The 18,684-nt window shown below is 53.9% G+C and overlaps 1 protein-coding gene across 2 annotated transcripts in view; it reads right to left on the bottom strand.

The window, feature by feature from the left end:
• Positions 1-248: 248 nt before the first annotated feature.
• The window catches only part of LOC116938457 (uncharacterized), a 77,570-nt gene continuing 59,134 nt past the window's right edge, over positions 249-18,684 (bottom strand). The window contains exons 16-23 of one of the 2 annotated variants that reach the window (XM_076055631.1): positions 13,751-14,088; positions 9,607-10,202; positions 7,160-7,322; positions 5,586-5,815; positions 2,465-2,542; positions 1,558-1,628; positions 1,331-1,527; positions 249-344 (exon numbers count right to left, since the gene is read on the bottom strand). In XM_076055631.1, coding sequence (XP_075911746.1) covers positions 1,389-1,527; positions 1,558-1,628; positions 2,465-2,542; positions 5,586-5,815; positions 7,160-7,322; positions 9,607-10,202; positions 13,751-14,088 — 1,615 coding nt within the window. In that variant the 3' untranslated portion in view covers positions 249-344; positions 1,331-1,388. Of the gene's footprint in view, positions 345-1,330; positions 1,629-2,464; positions 2,543-5,585; positions 5,816-7,159; positions 7,323-9,606; positions 10,203-13,750; positions 14,089-18,684 lie in introns of both variants that reach the window. The other variant, XM_076055630.1, reaches the window with a different exon arrangement.

Here is an 18,684-nt window from a genome sequence, read left to right as displayed (position 1 = left end):
CCACCACAGTCACCACCACCGTCATCACCGTCACCACCGTCACCACCACCGTCACCACCACAGTCACCACCACAGTCACCACCACCATCGTCACCACCACCGTCACCACCATCACCACCATCATCACCACCACCACCGTCACCACCACCGTCACCACCACCGTCACCATCACCGTCACCATCACCGTCACCACCACCACCACCGTCACCACCACCACCACCATCACCACCACCACCACCACGGGTTACCTGTGCATCCCCAGCCTCGTACCCTCCCTGCCCCACGAGGTCTTCATCCTCCTCCTCGTCCTCTTCCTCCTCCTCCTCTTCGTCCTCTCCCTCCACCTCAACATCACAAACACCACCACCATCATCACCGTCAGAATTACCATCATCACCATCATTCTCAGAAACACCATCGTCACCATCACCAGAATTAACATCATTCGCATCATCAAATGTGGGTGGGGTTCACGGTGACCGTGTGGGTGGGTGGGTGGGGTTCACGGTGACCGTGTGGGTGGGTGGGGTTCACGGTGGCCGTGTGGGTGGGTGGGGTTCACGATGGCCGTGTGGGTGGGTGGGTGGGGTTCACGGTGACCGTGTGGGTGGGTGGGGTTCACGGTGGCCGTGTGGGTGGGTGGGGTTCACGGTGGCCGTGTGGGTGGGTGGGGTTCACGGTGACCGTGTGGGTGGGTGGGGTTCACGGTGGCCGTGTGGGTGGGTGGGGTTCACGATGGCCGTGTGGGTGGGTGGGTGGGGTTCACGGTGGCCGTGTGGGTGGGTGGGGTTCACGGTGGCCGTGTGGGTGGGTGGGGTTCACGGTGGCCGTGTGGGTGGGTGGGGTTCACGGTGACCGTGTGGGTGGGTGGGGTTCACGATGTCCGTGTGGGTGGGTGGGTGGGGTTCACGATGTCCGTGTGGGTGGGTGGGTGGGGTTCACGGTGACCGTGTGGGTGGGTGGGGTTCACGATGACCGTGTGGGTGGGTGGGGTTCACGATGACCGTGTGGGTGGGTGGGGTTCACGGTGGCCGTGTGGGTGGGTGGGGTTCACGATGTCCGTGTGGGTGGGTGGGGTTCACGGTGACCGTGTGGGTGGGTGGGTGGGGTTCACGATGGCCGTGTGGGTGGGTGGGGTTCACGGTGACCGTGTGGGTGGGTGGGGTTCACGATGTCCGTGTGGGTGGGTGGGTGGGGTTCACTGTGGCCGTGTGGGTGGGTGGGTGGGGTTCACGATGTCCGTGTGGGTGGGTGGGTGGGGTTCACGGTGGCCGTGTGGGTGGGTGGGGTTCACGGCGGCCACATCAGATCTCGCACATCTCTCACTCACCTCATCTCCTCCCTCCTCATCCTCCTCCTCCTCTTCCTCCTCCTCCTCCTCCTCGTCCTCATCTTCCCTCCTCCTCTTCTTCCTCTTCCTCCTCCTCCTCCTCCTCGTCCTCGTCCTCCTCCTCGCTGTCGATCACGATCACCTCCGCCACCGTGGCGGTGGCGCTGGTGAGGGCGGTGGCGCTGGTGAGGGCGGCATGGTGAGGGCGGCACTGGTGAGGGCGGGCACTGGTGAGGGAGGCGCTGGTGAGGGAGGCGCCGCTCGTTGGGACGTCCGTGTCGTGCGGCGACGGCGCTTCCTGTCGGCAGCAGCGACAGAACCGTCGTCATCGGCATCATCATCAGCAGCAGCATCATCAGCAGCAGCAGCATCATCAGCAGGCAGCACAATAAGACACAGACACACAGAAAGACACACACACATACACGGAGACACACAGACAGACACACGGACATCACACAGACATAGACACAGACACACGGAGACACACAGACAGACACAGACACACGGATACACACAGACACACACAGAGACACAGAGACAGACACAGTGACACACACACAGAGACACACACACACACAGAGACACACACACACAGAGACACACACAGACGGAGACACGCACACACATACACACACAGAGACACACACACAGAGACACACACACACGGAGACACGCACACACACAGAGACACACACACACACAGAGACACACACACACACAGAGACACACACACACAGACATAGACACAGACAGACACACACAGAGACACACACACAGAGACACACACACACACGGAGACACGCACACACACAGAGACACACACACACACAGAGACACACACACACAGACATAGACACAGACAGACACACACACACACACAGACATAGACACACACACAGACATAGACACACACACAGACACACACACACAGAGACACACACAGAGACACACACACAGAGACACACACACAGAGACACACAGACAGAGACACACACACAGAGACACACACACACACAGAGACACACACAGAGACACACACACACAGAGACACACACACACAGACACACACAGACACACATAGAGACACACACACAGACACACACAGAGACACACACACACACAGACACACACCTGTGCGTGAGGGTCCGTGTGTAGCCCCACACTCTCCTGCTGGGGGTCTCCACGGCTCTCCTCAGGAACCACTCCCTCCTGACGCACACACGCACAGACAAAGGTCCCCCGTGTAGCCTCCGTCAGGCTGCTGGGGCAAGTGTCTATGTACTACACTCACACCACACACAGACAAAGCTACCCCAGGTAGCCTCTAACAGGGCTGTAGGGGCAAGTGCTGTTAGTAGCGAGTAGCAGCAGCAGTGTCTATGTACTACACACACCACACACAAAGCTACCCCAGGTAGCCTCTAGCAGGGCTGTGGAGGCAAGTGCTGTTAGTAGCGAGTAGCAGCAGCAGTGTCTATGTACTACACACACCACACACACAGACAAAGCTCCCCCAGGTAGCCTCTAGCAGGGCTGTAGGGGCAAGTGCTGTTAGTAGCGAGTAGCAGCAGCAGTGTCTATGTACTACACACACCACACACAAAGCTACCCCAGGTAGCCTCTAGCAGGGCTGTAGAGGCAAGTGCTGTTAGTAGCGAGTAGCAGCAGCAGTGTCTATGTACTACACTCACCACACACAGACAAAGCTCCCCCAGGTAGCCTCTAGCAGGGCTGTAGGGGCAAGTGCTGTTAGTAGCGAGTAGCAGCACTGCCTATGAAGGCCGGAACGGTACACGAGGGGGTGGGTGGCCAGCACCACGCCCGACCGCCTTTGTCTCCCTAGTGGCGATGTTTACACACTGCACCAGGTACTCATTTGAGGCCGAGTCGACCTAGGGGAGGCCCGGGACTGGTTCAGATAATCGTCACTGGTGTTGGCCGTGACCGGGAATCGAACCCGGGTCGCCAGGTTCATAGCGCAGCGTAGCGCTAACCGCTACACTATCGCTCCCCACACAACACACACACAGACACACAGTCACACACAGACACACACACACAGACACACACACACAAACCCACACAGACACACACAGACACACACACACAGACACACACACACAGACACACACACACAGACACACACACACAGATACACACACACAGACACACACACAGACACACACAAAAACACACACACACACACGTACACACACACAGACACACACAAAAACACACACACACACGTACACACAGACACACGCACGTACACACACAGACACACGCACGTACACACAGACACAAACACGTACACACACACAGACACACACACACTCACAAATACGTACACACACACACGTACACACACAAACACAAACACACACACAAACACGTACACACGTACACAAACACGTACATACGTACACAAACACGTACACACACACACAAACACGTACACACACACAAAAACACGTACACACACACACAAACACGTACACACACACAAACACACACACAAACACGTACACAAACACGTACACACACACACACACGTACACACACACAAACACGTACACACACACGTACACACACGTACACACACACACACGTACACACACACACAAACACGTACACACACACAAACACGTACACACACAAACACGTACACACACACACGTACACACGTACACAAACACGTACACACACACACGTACACACGTACACAAACACGTACACACACACACGTACACAAACACGTACACACACACACGTACACAAACACGTACACACACACACAAACACGTACACACACACACACAAACACGTACACACGTACACAAACACGTACACACGTACACAAGTACACAAACACGTACACACGTACACAAACACGTACACACACACACAAACACGTACACACACACACACAAACACACACACGTACACACACACACACACAAACACACACACACACAAACACACACACACACAAACACACACACACACAAACACACACACAAACACACACACACAAACACGTACACACACAAACACACAAACACGTACACACACAAACACACAAACACGTACACACACAAACACACAAACACGTACACACACACACACACACAAACACGTACACACACACACACACACAAACACGTACACACACACACACACAAACACGTACACACACACAAACACGTACACACACACACACAAACACGTACACACACACACACAAACACGTACACACACACCAACACGTACACACACACACACATTCACACACACACACAAACACGTACACACACAAACACGTACACACACACACAAACCCGTACACACACACACAAACACGTACACACACACACAAACAAACACACACACAAACACGTACACACGTACACACACAAACACGTACACACACACACACAAACACACACACACAGACACGTACACACACAAACAGACACACACACACACACAGTCACACAGACACACACAGACACACACACACACAGACACACACACACAAACACACACACACACAAACACGTACACACACAAACAAACACACACACAAACACACACACACACACAAACACGTACACACAAACACGTACACACAAACACGTACACACACACACAAACACGTACACACACAAACACGTACACACACAAACACACAAACACGTACACACAAACACGTACACACACACACACACAAACACGTACACACACACACACACAAACACGTACACACACACAAACACGTACACACACACATTCACACACACACACAAACACGTACACACACAAACACGTACACACACACACAAGTACACACACACACAAACACGTACACACACACACACAAACACGTACACACGTACACACACAAACACGTACACACACAGACACGTACACACACAAACAGACACACACACAGTCACACAGACACACACGCACACACACAAACATGTACACACACAGTCACACAAACAAACACGTACACACACAAACACGTACACACACACACAAACACGTACACACACACAGTCACACACAGACACACACACAGTCACACACACAGTCACACACACACACACAAACACGTACACACACACACAAACACGTACACACACACAGTCACACACAGACACACACACAGTCACACACACACACACAAACACGTACACACACACACACAGTCACACATAAACACGTACACAGACACACACACACACACCTGTAGGGTAGCAATGCAAGGACGCTTCCTCTTGGGCTCCCCTCCCTCGACGTCGGCCCTCCCGGCGCCATCGCCGCCGCCGCCGCCAGCCGTGCCCATCGCCGATGGCGCCGATGACGATGCCGCCGATGAAGCTTCCATTGCATCGGCAGCCGCGGCTGCTGAGGCTGCTGCTGCTGCTGCTGCTGCATCAGCACGGTCCTCACGACAGCGTTTGAGCTGAACCACTCCTGCACGGGGAGACGGTGGGCGGGGGGGGGGATGTGGGGAACGGGAGGGCAGAGTTGATGGTGGTGATGGTGGTGATGGTGGTGATGATGGTGATGGCGATGGTGATGATGGTGATGGTGATGATGGTGGTGATGATGGTGATGGTGGTGATGATGGTGGTGATGGTGGTGATGGTGATGATGGTGATGGTGATGATGATGATGATGGTGGTGATGATGGTGATGGTGGTGATGATGGTGGTGATGGTGATGATGGTGGTGGTGATGATGGTGATCGTGATGATGGTGGTGATGATGGTGATGGTGGTGATGATGGTGATGGTGGTGATGATGGTGGTGATGGTGATGATGGTGGTGATGGTGATGGTGGTGGTGATGGTGGTGATGGTGGTGATGATGGTGATGGTGATGATGGTGGTGATGGTGGTGGTGATGGTGGTGATGGTGGTGATGGTGGTGATGGTGATGATGGTGGTGGTGATGGTGGTGATGGTGGTGATGATGGTGATGGTGGTGATGGTGATGATGGTGGTGGTGATGGTGATGATGGTGGTGATGGTGGTGATGGTGATGGTGGTGATGATGGTCATGGTGGTGATGATGGTCATGGTGGTGATGATGGTGATGATGGTGATGGTGGTGGTGATGGTGGTGATGGTGATGATGGTGATGATGGTGGTGATGATGGTGATGGTGGTGATGATGGTGGTGATGGTGATGATGGTGGTGGTGATGATGGTGATCGTGATGATGGTGGTGATGATGGTGATGGTGGTGATGATGGTGGTGATGGTGATGATGGTGGTGATGGTGATGATGGTGGTGATGGTGATGATGATGGTGATGATGGTGGTGGTGATGGTGATGATGGTGGTGATGGTGATGATGGTGATGGTGGTGATGATGGCGATGATGGCGGTGGTGATGGTGGTGATGATGGCGATGATGGCGGTGGTGATGGTGGTGATGATGGTGATGATGGCGATGATGGTGATGATGATGATGGTGATGATGATGGTGGTGATGATGGTGATGGTGGTGATGGTGGTGATGGTGATGATGGTGATGGTGATGATGGTGGTGATGGTGGTGATGGTGGTGATGGTGATGGTGGTGATGGTGGTGATGGTGATGATGGTGATGATGGTGGTGGTGATGGTGATGATGGTGGTGATGGTGATGATGGTGGTGATGGTGGTGATGATGGTGGTGATGATGGCGATAGTGATGATGATGGTGATGATGGTGGTGATGGTGATGGGCGGAGTGACGGACGGAGTGGGAGACAGTCCCTCCCCTCACCTCCCTCACCTCACCTCACCCCCCCTCCCTCCCTCCCCGCACCTGTCCCAAACGCTGTGGTGCTGGCTGTGGCGGTGACGCCGGCGGTGACGCCGGCGGTGACGCCGGCGGTGGCGACCACACCGGGCCGGTGTGGGGGGGCCGAGAGGCCCCCCTGGGGACCCTCGGAGGGAGAGGGGTCGCACTGGGCAGACGCGTCCATGGGCTGGGGGAGGGCAGGAGGACAGGGGTGGGTGGTGGACCCGTCAAAGCCCTGGGTCACGTGACCCCCATCAAAGCCCTGGGTCACGTGACCCCCGTCAAAAGCCTGGGTCACGTGACCCCCGTCAAAGCCCTGGGTCACGTGACCCCCGTCAAAAGCCCTGGGTCACGTGACCCCCGTCAAAGCCCTGGGTCACGTGACCCCCGTCAAAGCCCTGGGTCACGTGACCCCCGTCAAAAGCCCCGGGTCACGTGACCCCCGTCAAAGCCCTGGGTCACGTGACCCCCGTCAAAGCCCTGGGTCGCGTGACCCCCGTCAAAGCCCTGGGTCACGTGACCCCCGTCAAAGCCCTGGGTCACGTGACCCCCGTCAAAGCCCTGGGTCGCGTGACCCCCGTCAAAGCCCTGGGTCACGTGACCCCCGTCAAAGCCCTGGGTCACGTGACCCCCGTCAAAGCCCTGGGTCACGTGACCCCCGTCAAAGCCCTGGGTCACGTGACCCCCGTCAAAGCCCTGGGTCACGTGACCCCCGTCAAAGCCTGGGCCACGTGTAGAAGGGAAACAATAAAATAATAATCAAAATACTTTATCATTATTTTATTGTTTCTCCCTTCTATGCGAGTTTTTTAAAATTATTATTTTATTGTTTCCCTTCGACGTGACTTTACCGAAAGAACCAAGGAATAGGAGAGACAACATGAAGCCGGTTCCTTTCGGTAAAGTCACGTAGAAGGGAAACAATAAAATAATAATCAAAATACTTTATCATTATTTTATTGTTTCCCCCATCTACGCGAGTGTTTTAAAATTATTATTTTATCGTTTCCCTTCGACGTCACTTTACCCAAAGAACCAAGGAATAGGAGAGACAACATGAAGTCGGTTCCTTTCGGTAAAGTCGCCTAGAAGGGAAACAATAAAATAATAATCAAAATATTTATAGAAGGGAAACAATAAAATATTTTGATTATTATTTTATGGTTTCCCTTCTATAAATATTTTATTATTATTTTATTGTTTCCCCCTTCTAAGCGAGTTTTTTTTTTTAAAAAAAATCATTATTTTATCGTTTCCCTTCGACGTGACTTTACCGAAAGCACCAAGGAACGGGAGAGGCAACATGAATTAAAAACGGGGACAATTCGAATCGCCGTGTTCCCGGAGGGCAACCGAAGCTTCCGTCACCAGGTGCAACCACGGACGGCACAACATCGCCACAAGGCGGCTTTGCGGTGCCTTCCGGAACGCCGCGATTTCATCAACCCCCCGTTTAGATTTTTCAACGAGGTGGCTTCAACCGGAAGAGCCATTCGACCGTGGACCGTTTGGGGCAGGCCACGGAAACTTCAAATCGAGAAATGTAAAGCGGGCGGCCACGAGGTGGAGCTGTGTGTGTGGTTGTGTGTGTGTGTGGTTGTGTGGTTGTGGTTGTTGATCCTGGCAGAAACCCCTTCGTCCACGACCTCCGTTCTACGAGTCTCCGACACGTGGGGGCCTAGTGAAGCTAGCCTGGTGTGGTCAACCACCATAAGTTGTTGTTCTGTTAGTGGGGGGGTAAGTTGGAACTGAATAAATGGTTCATCTTCTTTGGTTCTTTCGGTAAAGTCACCACGTGGAATGAGAATAAAATAATAAATTGATAAAATAAAATAACACATTAATATTCTCACGACGTTTCGGCCACAACACAAGCGGCCTTCATCAGGTGAAGGGGGCGAGACTGTCTGGTAGGACAGCGCTGGAGTGAAAGAGCCACGTTCAGATCACGGCCTTTAAGCTTAGAATGGTGTTGACTCCAAAGTCGACTTCTGTGACTCAGCTGAACCCATTACACCACTACACCCCTATCGCTACATCACCAGCACTACACCACCATCACCGTACCACCATCACCAGCACTACACCACCATCACCGTACCACCATTGCCGCACCACCACCACCGCACCCACCACCACCGCCACCCACCATCACTGCACCCACCATCACCGCCACCCACCATCACCGCCACCCACCATCACCGCCACCCACCACCACCGCCACCCACCACCACCGCCACCCACCACCACCGCAACCCACCACCACCGCACACACCATCACCGCACACCCACCATCACCGCACACCCACCATCACCGCACACCCACCATCACCGCACACCCACCATCACCGCACACCCACCATCACCGCACACCCACCATCACCGCACACCCACCATCACCGCGCACCCACCATCACCGCACCACGTGGAGTGGGGCCTCCACCAATCCCGGCGCATCTCCGGCGGCTAACCTGCGTGGCGAGTGAAGGAGCCACCGCCAGGGAAGACGTCGCCGTGCCGACGATGCCTGCTGCAGCTGCCGCGGCTGCAAGCGGCGCCACCGCCTCCAGCTCCATCACTGGCTGCTGCTGCTGCTGCTGTTGCAGCAGCAGTGCCTCCTGCTGCTGCTGCAGCTGCTGCTGCAGCTGCTGATGCTGCTGTTGTTGCTGATGCTGCTGCTGTTGTTGCTGATGCTGTTGTTGCTGATGCTGCTGCTGCGCGTGTATCGAAGCGGATGACGCTGCTGCTGCAGCTGCTGCAGCTGCTGCTGCTGCTGCTGCAGATGATGCAGCTGCCTCAACCTGCACCGATGACGTCTGCTGAGTTGGCTGCACAAACACCGTCACGTGCTGCTGCTGCTGCTGCTGTGGCTGCTGATGCTGCTGCTGCTGATGCTGTTGCTGCTGCTGCTGCTGCTGATGCTGCTGCTGCTGCAGCTGCTGCTGCTGCTGTATGGAAGGAACTCCTGGACTTGTCGAGCGGATGAGACTGAACACGGGCAGCTGTTGCTGCTGCTGTTGCTGCTGCTGCTGCTGCTGTTGTTGTTGGTCCGAGTCAACTTGCATGGCTGTGAACAGAGTGTGGGTTAGGTACAGGGCAAGGGTCTCGATGGGTCTCTGTGTGAGTGAGTCTGTGGGTCTCTGTGTAGTGAGTCTCTGTGTGGTGAGTCTGTGGGTCTCTGTGTGGTGAGTCTGTGTGTCTCTGTGTGGTGAGTCTGTGTGTCTCTGTGTGGTGAGTCTGTGGGTCTCTGTGTGGTGAGTCTGTGGGTCTCTGTGTGGCGAGTGTGTGAGTCTCTGTGTGGCGAGTCTGTGGGTCTCTGTGTGGTGAGTCTGTGGGTGTCTGTGTGGTGAGTCTGTGGGTCTCTGGGTTGTGGGTCTCTGTGTGGTGAGTCTGTGGGTCTCTGTGTGGTGAGTCTGTGGGTCTCTGTGTGGTGAGTCTGTGGGTCTCTGTGTGGTGAGTCTGTGGGTCTCTGTGTGGTGAGTCTGTGGGTCTCTGTGTGGTGAGTCTGTGTGTCTCTGTGTGGTGAGTCTGTGGGTCTCTGTGTGGTGAGTCTGTGGGTCTCTGTGTAGTGAGTCTCTGTGTGGTGAGTCTGTGTGTCTCTGTGTGGTGAGTCTGTGTGTCTCTGTGTGGTGAGTCTGTGTGTCTCTGTGTGGTGAGTCTGTGGGTCTCTGTGTGGTGAGTCTGTGGGTCTCTGTGTGGCGAGTGTGTGAGTCTCTGTGTGGCGAATCTGTGGGTCTCTGTGTGGTGAGTCTGTGGGTGTCTGTGTGGTGAGTCTGTGGGTCTCTGGGTTGTGGGTCTCTGTGTGGTGAGTCTGTGGGTCTCTGTGTGGTGAGTCTGTGGGTCTCTGTGTGGTGAGTCTGTGTGTCTCTGTGTGGTGAGTCTGTGTGTCTCTGTGTGGTGAGTCTGTGGGTCTCTGTGTGGTGAGTCTGTGGGTCTCTGTGTGGCGAGTGTGTGAGTCTCTGTGTGGCGAATCTGTGGGTCTCTGTGTGGTGAGTCTGTGGGTGTCTGTGTGGTGAGTCTGTGGGTCTCTGGGTTGTGGGTCTCTGTGTGGTGAGTCTGTGGGTCTCTGTGTGGTGAGTCTGTGGGTCTCTGTGTGGTGAGTCTGTGGGTCTCTGTGTGGTGAGTCTGTGGGTCTCTGTGTGGTGAGTCTGTGGGTCTCTGTGTGGTGAGTCTGTGGGTCTCTGTGTGGTGAGTCTGTGTGTCTCTGTGTGGTGAGTCTGTGGGTCTCTGTGTGGTGAGTCTATGGGTCTCTGTGTGGTGAGTCTGTGGGTCTCTGTGTGGTGAGTGTGGGTGTCTGTGTGGTGAGTCTGTGGGTCTCTGTGTGATGAGTCTATGGGTCTCTGTGTGGTGAGTCTGTGGGTGTCTGTGTGGTGAGTCTGTGGGTCTCTGTGTGGTGAGTCTGTGGGTCTCTGTGTGATGAGTCTGTGGGTCTCTGTGTGGTGAGTCTATGGGTGTCTGTGTGGTGAGCCTGTGGGTCTCTGTGTGGTGAGTCTGTGGGTCTCTGTGTGGTGAGTCTGTGGGTCTCTGTGTGGTGAGTCTGTGGGTCTCTGTGTGGTGAGTCTGTGGGTCTCTGTGTGGTGAGTCTGTGGGTCTCTGTGTGGTGAGTCTGTGGGTCTCTGTGTGGCGAGTCTGTGGGTCTGTGTGTCTCTGTGTGGTGAGTGTGTGAGTCTGTGTGTGGTGAGTCTGTGGGTCTCTGTGTGGTGAGTCTGTGTGTGGTGAGTCTGTGGGTCTCTGTGTGGTGAGTCTGTGGGTCTCTGTGGGTCTCTGTGTGGTGAGTCTGTGGGTCTCTGTGTGGTGAGTCTGTGGGTCTCTGTGTGGTGAGTCTGTGGGTCTCTGTGTGGTGAGTCTGTGGGTCTCTGTGTGGCGAGTCTGTGGGTCTCTGTGGGTCTGTGTGTCTCTGTGTGGTGAGTGTGTGAGTCTGTGTGTGGTGAGTCTGTGGGTCTCTGTGGGTCTCTGTGTGGTGAGTCTGTGGGTGTCTGTGTGGTGAGTCTGTGGGTCTCTGTGTGGTGAGTCTGTGGGTCTCTGTGTGGTGAGTCTGTGGGTCTCTGTGTGGCGAGTCTGTGGGTCTCTGTGTGGTGAGTCTGTGGGTCTCTGTGTGGTGAGTATGTGGGTCTCTGTGTGGTGAGTCTGTGTGTCTCTGTGTGGTGAGTCTGTGGGTCTCTGTGGTGAGTATGTGGGTCTCTGTGTGGTGAGTCTGTGGGTCTCTGTGTGGTGAGTCTGTGGGTCTCTGTGTGGTGAGTCTGTGGGTCTCTGTGTGGTGAGTCTGTGGGTCTCTGTGTGGTGAGTCTGTGGGTCTCTGTGTGGTGAGTCTGTGAGTCTCTGTGTGGTGAGTCTGTGAGTCACTGTGTGGTGAGTCTGTGGGTCTCTGTGTGGTGAGTCTGTGGGTCTCTGTATGGTGAGTCTGTGGGTCTCTGTGTGGTGAGTCTGTGGGTCTCTGTGTGAGTGAGTCTATGGGTCTCTGTGTGGTGAGTCTGTGGGTCTGTGTGGTGAGTCTGTGGGTCTCTGTGTGGTGGTGAGTCTGTGGGTCTCTGTGTGGTGAATCTGTGAGTCTCTGTGTGGTGAATCTGTGAGTCTCTGTGTGTGGTGAGTCTGTGGGTCTCTGTGAGGTGAGTCTGTGGGTCTCTGTGTGGTGAGTCTCTGTGTGGTGAGTCTGTGGGTCTCTGTGTGGTGAGTCTGTGGGTCTCTGTGTGGTGAGTCTATGGGTGTCTCTGTGTGGTGAGTCTGTGGGTCTCTGTGTGGTGAGTCTGTGGGTCTCTGTGTGGTGAGTCTGTGGGTCTCTGTGTGGTGAGTCTATGGGTCTCTGTGTGGCGAGTCTGTGGGTCTCTGTGTGGCGAGTCTGTGGGTCTCTGTGTGGCGAGTCTGTGTGTCTCTGTGTGGTGAGTCTGTGGGTCTCTGTGTGGTGAGTCTGTGGGTCTCTGTGTGGTGAGTCTGTGGGTCTCTGTGTGATGAGTCTGTGGATCTCTGTGTGATGAGTCTGTGGGTCTCTGTGTGAGTGAGTCTGTGGGTCTCTGTGTGATGAGTCTGTGGGTCTCTGTGTGAGTGAGTCTGTGGGTCTCTGTGTGGTGAGTCTGTGGGTCTCTGTGTGGTGAGTCTATGGGTCTCTGTGTGGTGAGTCTGTGGGTCTCTGTGTGGTGAGTCTGTGGGTCTCTGTGTGATGAGTCTGTGGGTCTCTGTGTGAGTGAGTCTGTGGGTCTCTGTGTGGTGAGTCTGTGGGTCTCTGTGTGGTGAGTCTATGGGTCTCTGTGTGGTGAGTCTGTGGGTCTCTGTGTGGTGAGTCTGTGGGTCTCTGTGTGGCGAGTCTGTGGGTCTCTGTGTGGTGAGTCTGTGTGTCTCTGTGTGGTGAGTCTGTGTGTCTCTGTGTGGTGAGTCTGTGGGTCTCTGTAATGAGTATGTGGGTCTCTGTGTGGTGAGTCTGTGGGTCTCTGTGTGGTGAGTGTGGGTCTCTGTGTGGTGAGTCTGTGGGTCTCTGTGTGGGGATCCATATCTCCTCAGTCTATCACCCCACCCACCCCACCCACCCCACCCACCCCACCCACCCCACCCACCCCACCCACCCACCCCACCCACCCCACCCACCCCCACCCACCCCCAACCCCACCCTACCCCCACTCCCACCTTCGTTGGACTCCATGGGCATGACGGTGGCCGTGGGCGTGAGGGAGGAGCCACCGCCGGAGGAGGAGGAGCCGGAGGCGGAGCCGGAGCCCGAGGAGGAGGAGGAGGAGGCGGCGGTGGGCGTCACCATTGGTCGGATCGAGGCCCTGGGCGTGGCCTTGCTCTTGGGGGCGGGGACCGCTTTGGGGCCGGCGGAGGTGACGGTAGTGGCGGAGGAGGAGGAGGATGATGAGGAGGGAGAGGAGGCGGTGGAGGCGGTGGAGGCGGTGGAGGAGGTGGCCACCATCTGGGTGGGCTTGATGATGTTCACCGTGGGCGGGGCGTCCAGGCCGCCCGACCTGCACAGGCAGTAAACACGCACGGTGACACGCACAGTCACACACAGGCAGTCACTCACACACAGTCACACGCACGGTGACACGCACGGTGACACACCACGTACAGTCACACGCACGGTGACACGCACAGTGACACGCACGGTGACACGCACGGTCACACCACACAGGCAGTCACAGGCACGGTGACACACGCCACACACAGGCAGTCACTCACACACAGTCACACGCACGGTGACACACCACACACACACAAGCAGTCACACGCACGGTGACACACCACACACACACAGTCACACACGGTGACACACCACACACACACAGTCACACACGGTGACACCACACACACAGGCAGTCACTCACACACAGTCACACGCACGGTGACACACCACACACAGGCAGTCACACGCACGGTGACACGCACGGTGACACGCACGGTGACACACCACACACACAGTCACACACGGTGACACGCACAGTCACACACACGGTGACACACACGGTGACACGCACGGTGACACACCACACACACAGGCAGTCACTCACACACAGTCACACACACGGTGACACACACGGTGACACGCACGGTGACACGCACCACACACAGGCAGTCACTCACACACAGTCACACGCACGGTGACACGCACGGTGACACGCACGGTGACACGCACGGTGACACGCACGGTGACACACACCACACACAGTCACACGCACGGTGACACACCACACAGGCAGTCACACGCACGGTGACACGCACGGTGACACGCACAGTCACACGCACGGTGACACGCACGGTGACACGCACAGTCACACGCACGGTGACACGCACGGTGACACGCACGGTGACACACCACGTACAGTCACATGCACGGTGACACACCACGTACAGTCACACGCACGGTGACACACCACACACAGGCAGTCATTCACGCACAGTCAAATGCACGGTGACACGTACAGTCACACGCACGGTGACAAACACCACACACAGACAGTCACACACAGTCACACGCACGGTGACACACCACACACACAGGCAGTCACACACGGTGGCACACCACACACACAGGCAGTCACACACGGTGACACACCACACACACAGACAGTCACACACAGTCACACGCACGGTGACACACCACACACACAGGCAGTCACACACGGTGGCACACCACGCACACTCACACACGGTGACACCACACACACAGTCACACACGGTGACACCACACACACAGTCACACACGGTGACACACCACACACACAGTCACACACGGTGACACACCACAGACACAGTCACACACGGTGACACCACACACAGGCAGTCACACACGGTGACACACCACACAGTCACACACGGTGACACACCACACACACACAGGCAGTCACACAGTCACACACACGGTGACACACCACACGCACTCACACACGGTGACACACCACACACACACACACAGTCCCGCACACACGCGGTCAAATACTGCGGGTAGTACTAGCGGTAGTAGTGGTGGTGGTAGTAGTAGCAGCAGCAGTATCAGCAGAAGCAAGTAGCAGCAGCAGTGTTAGTAGCAGCAGCAGTGTTAGTAGCAGCAGTGTTAGTAGTAGCAGCAGTGTTAGTAGCAGCAGCAGTGTTAGTAGTAGCAGCAGTGTTAGTAGCAGCAGCAGTGTTAGTAGCAGCAGCAGTGTTAGTAGCAGCAGCAGTGTTAGTAGCAGCAGCAGTGTTAGTAGCAGCAGCAGTGTTAGTAGTAGCAGCAGTGTTAGTAGTAGCAGCAGTGTTAGTAGTAGCAGCAGTGTTAGTAGTAGCAGCAGTGTTAGTAGTAGCAGTGTTAGTAGTAGCAGTAGTGTTAGTAGTAGCAGCAGAGTTAGTAGTAGTAGCAGTGTTAGTAGTAGCAGTGTTAGTAGTAGCAGCAGTGTTAGTAGTAGCAGCAGTGTTAGTAGCAGCAGCAGTGTTAGTAGTAGCAGCAGTGTTAGTAGTAGCAGCAGTGTTAGTAGTAGCAGCAGTGTTAGTAGCAGCAGCGTTAGTAGCAGCAGCAGTGTTAGTAGCAGCAGCAGTGTTAGTAGTAGCAGCAGTGTTAGTAGCAGCAGCAGTGTTAGTAGTAGCAGCAGTGTTAGTAGTAGCAGCAGTGTTAGTAGTAGCAGCAGTGTTAGTAGCAGCAGCGTTAGTAGCAGCAGCAGTGTTAGTAGCAGCAGCAGTGTTAGTAGTAGCAGCAGTGTTAGTAGTAGCAGCAGTGTTAGTAGCAGCAGCAGTGTTAGTAGTAGCAGTGTTAGTAGTAGCAGCAGTGTTAGTAGTAGTAGCAGTGTTAGTAGTAGCAGCAGTGTTAGTAGTAGCAGCAGTGTTAGTAGTAGCAGCAGTGTTAGTAGTAGCAGCAGTGTTAGTAGTAGCAGCAGTGTTAGTAGTAGCAGCAGTGTTAGTAGCAGCAGCAGTGTTAGTAGTAGCAGCAGTGTTAGTAGTAGCAGCAGTGTTAGTAGTAGCAGCAGTGTTAGTAGCAGCAGCGTTAGTAGCAGCAGCAGTGTTAGTAGCAGCAGCAGTGTTAGTAGTAGCAGCAGTGTTAGTAGTAGCAGCAGTGTTAGTAGCAGCAGCAGTGTTAGTAGTAGCAGCAGTGTTAGTAGTAGCAGTGTTAGTAGTAGCAGCAGTGTTAGTAGTAGCAGTGTTAGTAGTAGCAGCAGTGTTAGTACTAGCAGCAGTGTTAGTAGCAGCAGCAGTGTTAGTAGCAGCAGCAGTGTTAGTAGTAGCAGCAGTGTTAGTAGTAGCAGCAGTGTTAGTAGCAGCAGCAGTGTTAGTAGTAGCAGCAGTGTTAGTAGTAGCAGCAGTGTTAGTAGTAGCAGCAGTGTTAGTAGCAGCAGCAGTGTTAGTAGTAGCAGTGTTAGTAGTAGCAGTGTTAGTAGTAGCAGCAGTGTTAGTAGCAGCAGCAGTGTTAGTAGTAGCAGCAGTGTTAGTAGCAGCAGTAGTGTTAGTAGTAGCAGTAGTGTTAGTAGTAGTGGTGGTGGTAGTAGTAGCAGCAGTGTTAGTAGCAGCAGCAGTGTTAGTAGTAGCAGTGTTAGTAGTAGCAGCAGTGTTAGTAGTAGCAGCAGTGTTAGTAGTAGCAGTGTTAGTAGTAGCAGCAGTGTTAGTAGTAGCAGCAGTGTTAGTAGTAGCAGTAGTGTTAGTAGTAGCAGCAGTGTTAGTAGTAGCAGCAGTGTTAGTAGTAGCAGTGTTAGTAGCAGCAGTAGTGTTAGTAGCAGCAGCAGTGTTAGTAGTAGCAGCAGTGTTAGTAGTAGCAGCAGTGTTAGTAGCAGCAGCAGTGTTAGTAGTAGCAGCAGTGTTAGTAGTAGCAGCAGTGTTAGTAGCAGCAGTGTTAGTAGTAGCAGCAGTGTTAGTAGTAGCAGCAGTGTTAGTAGTAGCAGCATTGTTAGTAGTAGCAGCAGTTAGTAGCAGCAGTAGTGTTAGTAGTAGCAGCAGTGTTAGTAGTAGCAGCAGTGTTAGTAGTAGCAGCAGTGTTAGTAGTAGTAGCAGTGTTAGTAGTAGCAGCAGTGTTAGTAGTAGCAGCAGTAGTGTTAGTAGTAGCAGCAGTGTTAGTAGCAGCAGCAGTGTTAGTAGTAGCAGCAGTGATAGTAGTAGCAACAGTGTTAGTAGTAGCAGCAGTGTTAGTAGTACCAACAGTGTAAGTAGTACCAACAGTGTTAGTAGCAGCAGTGATAGTAGTAGCAACAGTGTTAGTAGTAGCAGCAGTGTTAGTAGTACCAACAGTGTAAGTAGTACCAACAGTGTTAGTAGCAGCAGTGTTAGTAGTAGCAGCAGTGTTAGTAGTAGCAGTGTTAGTAGTAGCAGCAGTGTTAGCAGCAGCAGCAATGTTAGTAGCAGCAGTGTTAGTAGTAGCAGCAGTGTTAGTAGTAGCAGCAGTGTTAGTAGTAGCAGCAGTGTTAGTAGTAGCAGCAGTGTTAGTAGCAGCAGCAGTGTTAGTAGTAGCAGCAGTGTTAGTAGTAGCAGCAGTGTTAGTAGCAGCAGTAGTGTTAGTAGTAGCAGCAGTGTTAGTAGTAGCAGCAGTGTTAGTAGTAGCAGCAGTGTTAGTAGCAGCAGCAGTGTTAGTAGTAGCAGCAGTGTTAGTAGTAGCAGCAGTGTTAGTAGCAGCAGTAGTGTTAGTAGTAGCAGCAGTGTTAGTAGTAGCAGTAGTGTTAGTAGCAGTAGTGTTAGTAGCAGTAGTGTTAGTAGCAGTAGTGTTAGTAGTACCAACAGTGTTAGTAGTAGTAGTGTTAGTAGTAGCAGTGTTAGTAGCAGCAGCAGTGTTAGCAGCAGCAGTGTTAGTAGTAGCAGCAGTTAGTAGCAGCAGTAGTGTTAGTAGTAGCAGCAGTAGTGTTAGTAGTAGCAGCAGTGTTAGTAGTAGCAGTAGTGTTAGTAGTAGTAGTAGCAGTGTTAGTAGCAGCAGCAGTGTTAGTAGTACCAACAGTATTAGTAGTACCAACAGTATTAGTAGTAGCAGCAGTGTTAATAGTAGCAGCAGTTAGTAGCAGCAGCAGTGTTAGTAGTAGCAGCAGTGTTAGTAGCAGCAGCAGTGTTAGTAGCAGCAGTAGTGTTAGTAGTAGCAGCAGCAGTGTTAGCAGGAGTTAGTAGTAAGTAGCAGCATCAGC

This window comes from Petromyzon marinus, chromosome 72, assembly GCF_048934315.1.
Source record: "Petromyzon marinus isolate PM22_M1 ecotype Great Lakes invasive population chromosome 72, UKy_Petmar_22M1.pri1.0, whole genome shotgun sequence".
NCBI classification, from domain to species: domain Eukaryota; kingdom Metazoa; phylum Chordata; class Hyperoartia; order Petromyzontiformes; family Petromyzontidae; genus Petromyzon; species Petromyzon marinus.
This window is presented reverse-complemented; position numbering and strand designations above follow the sequence as displayed.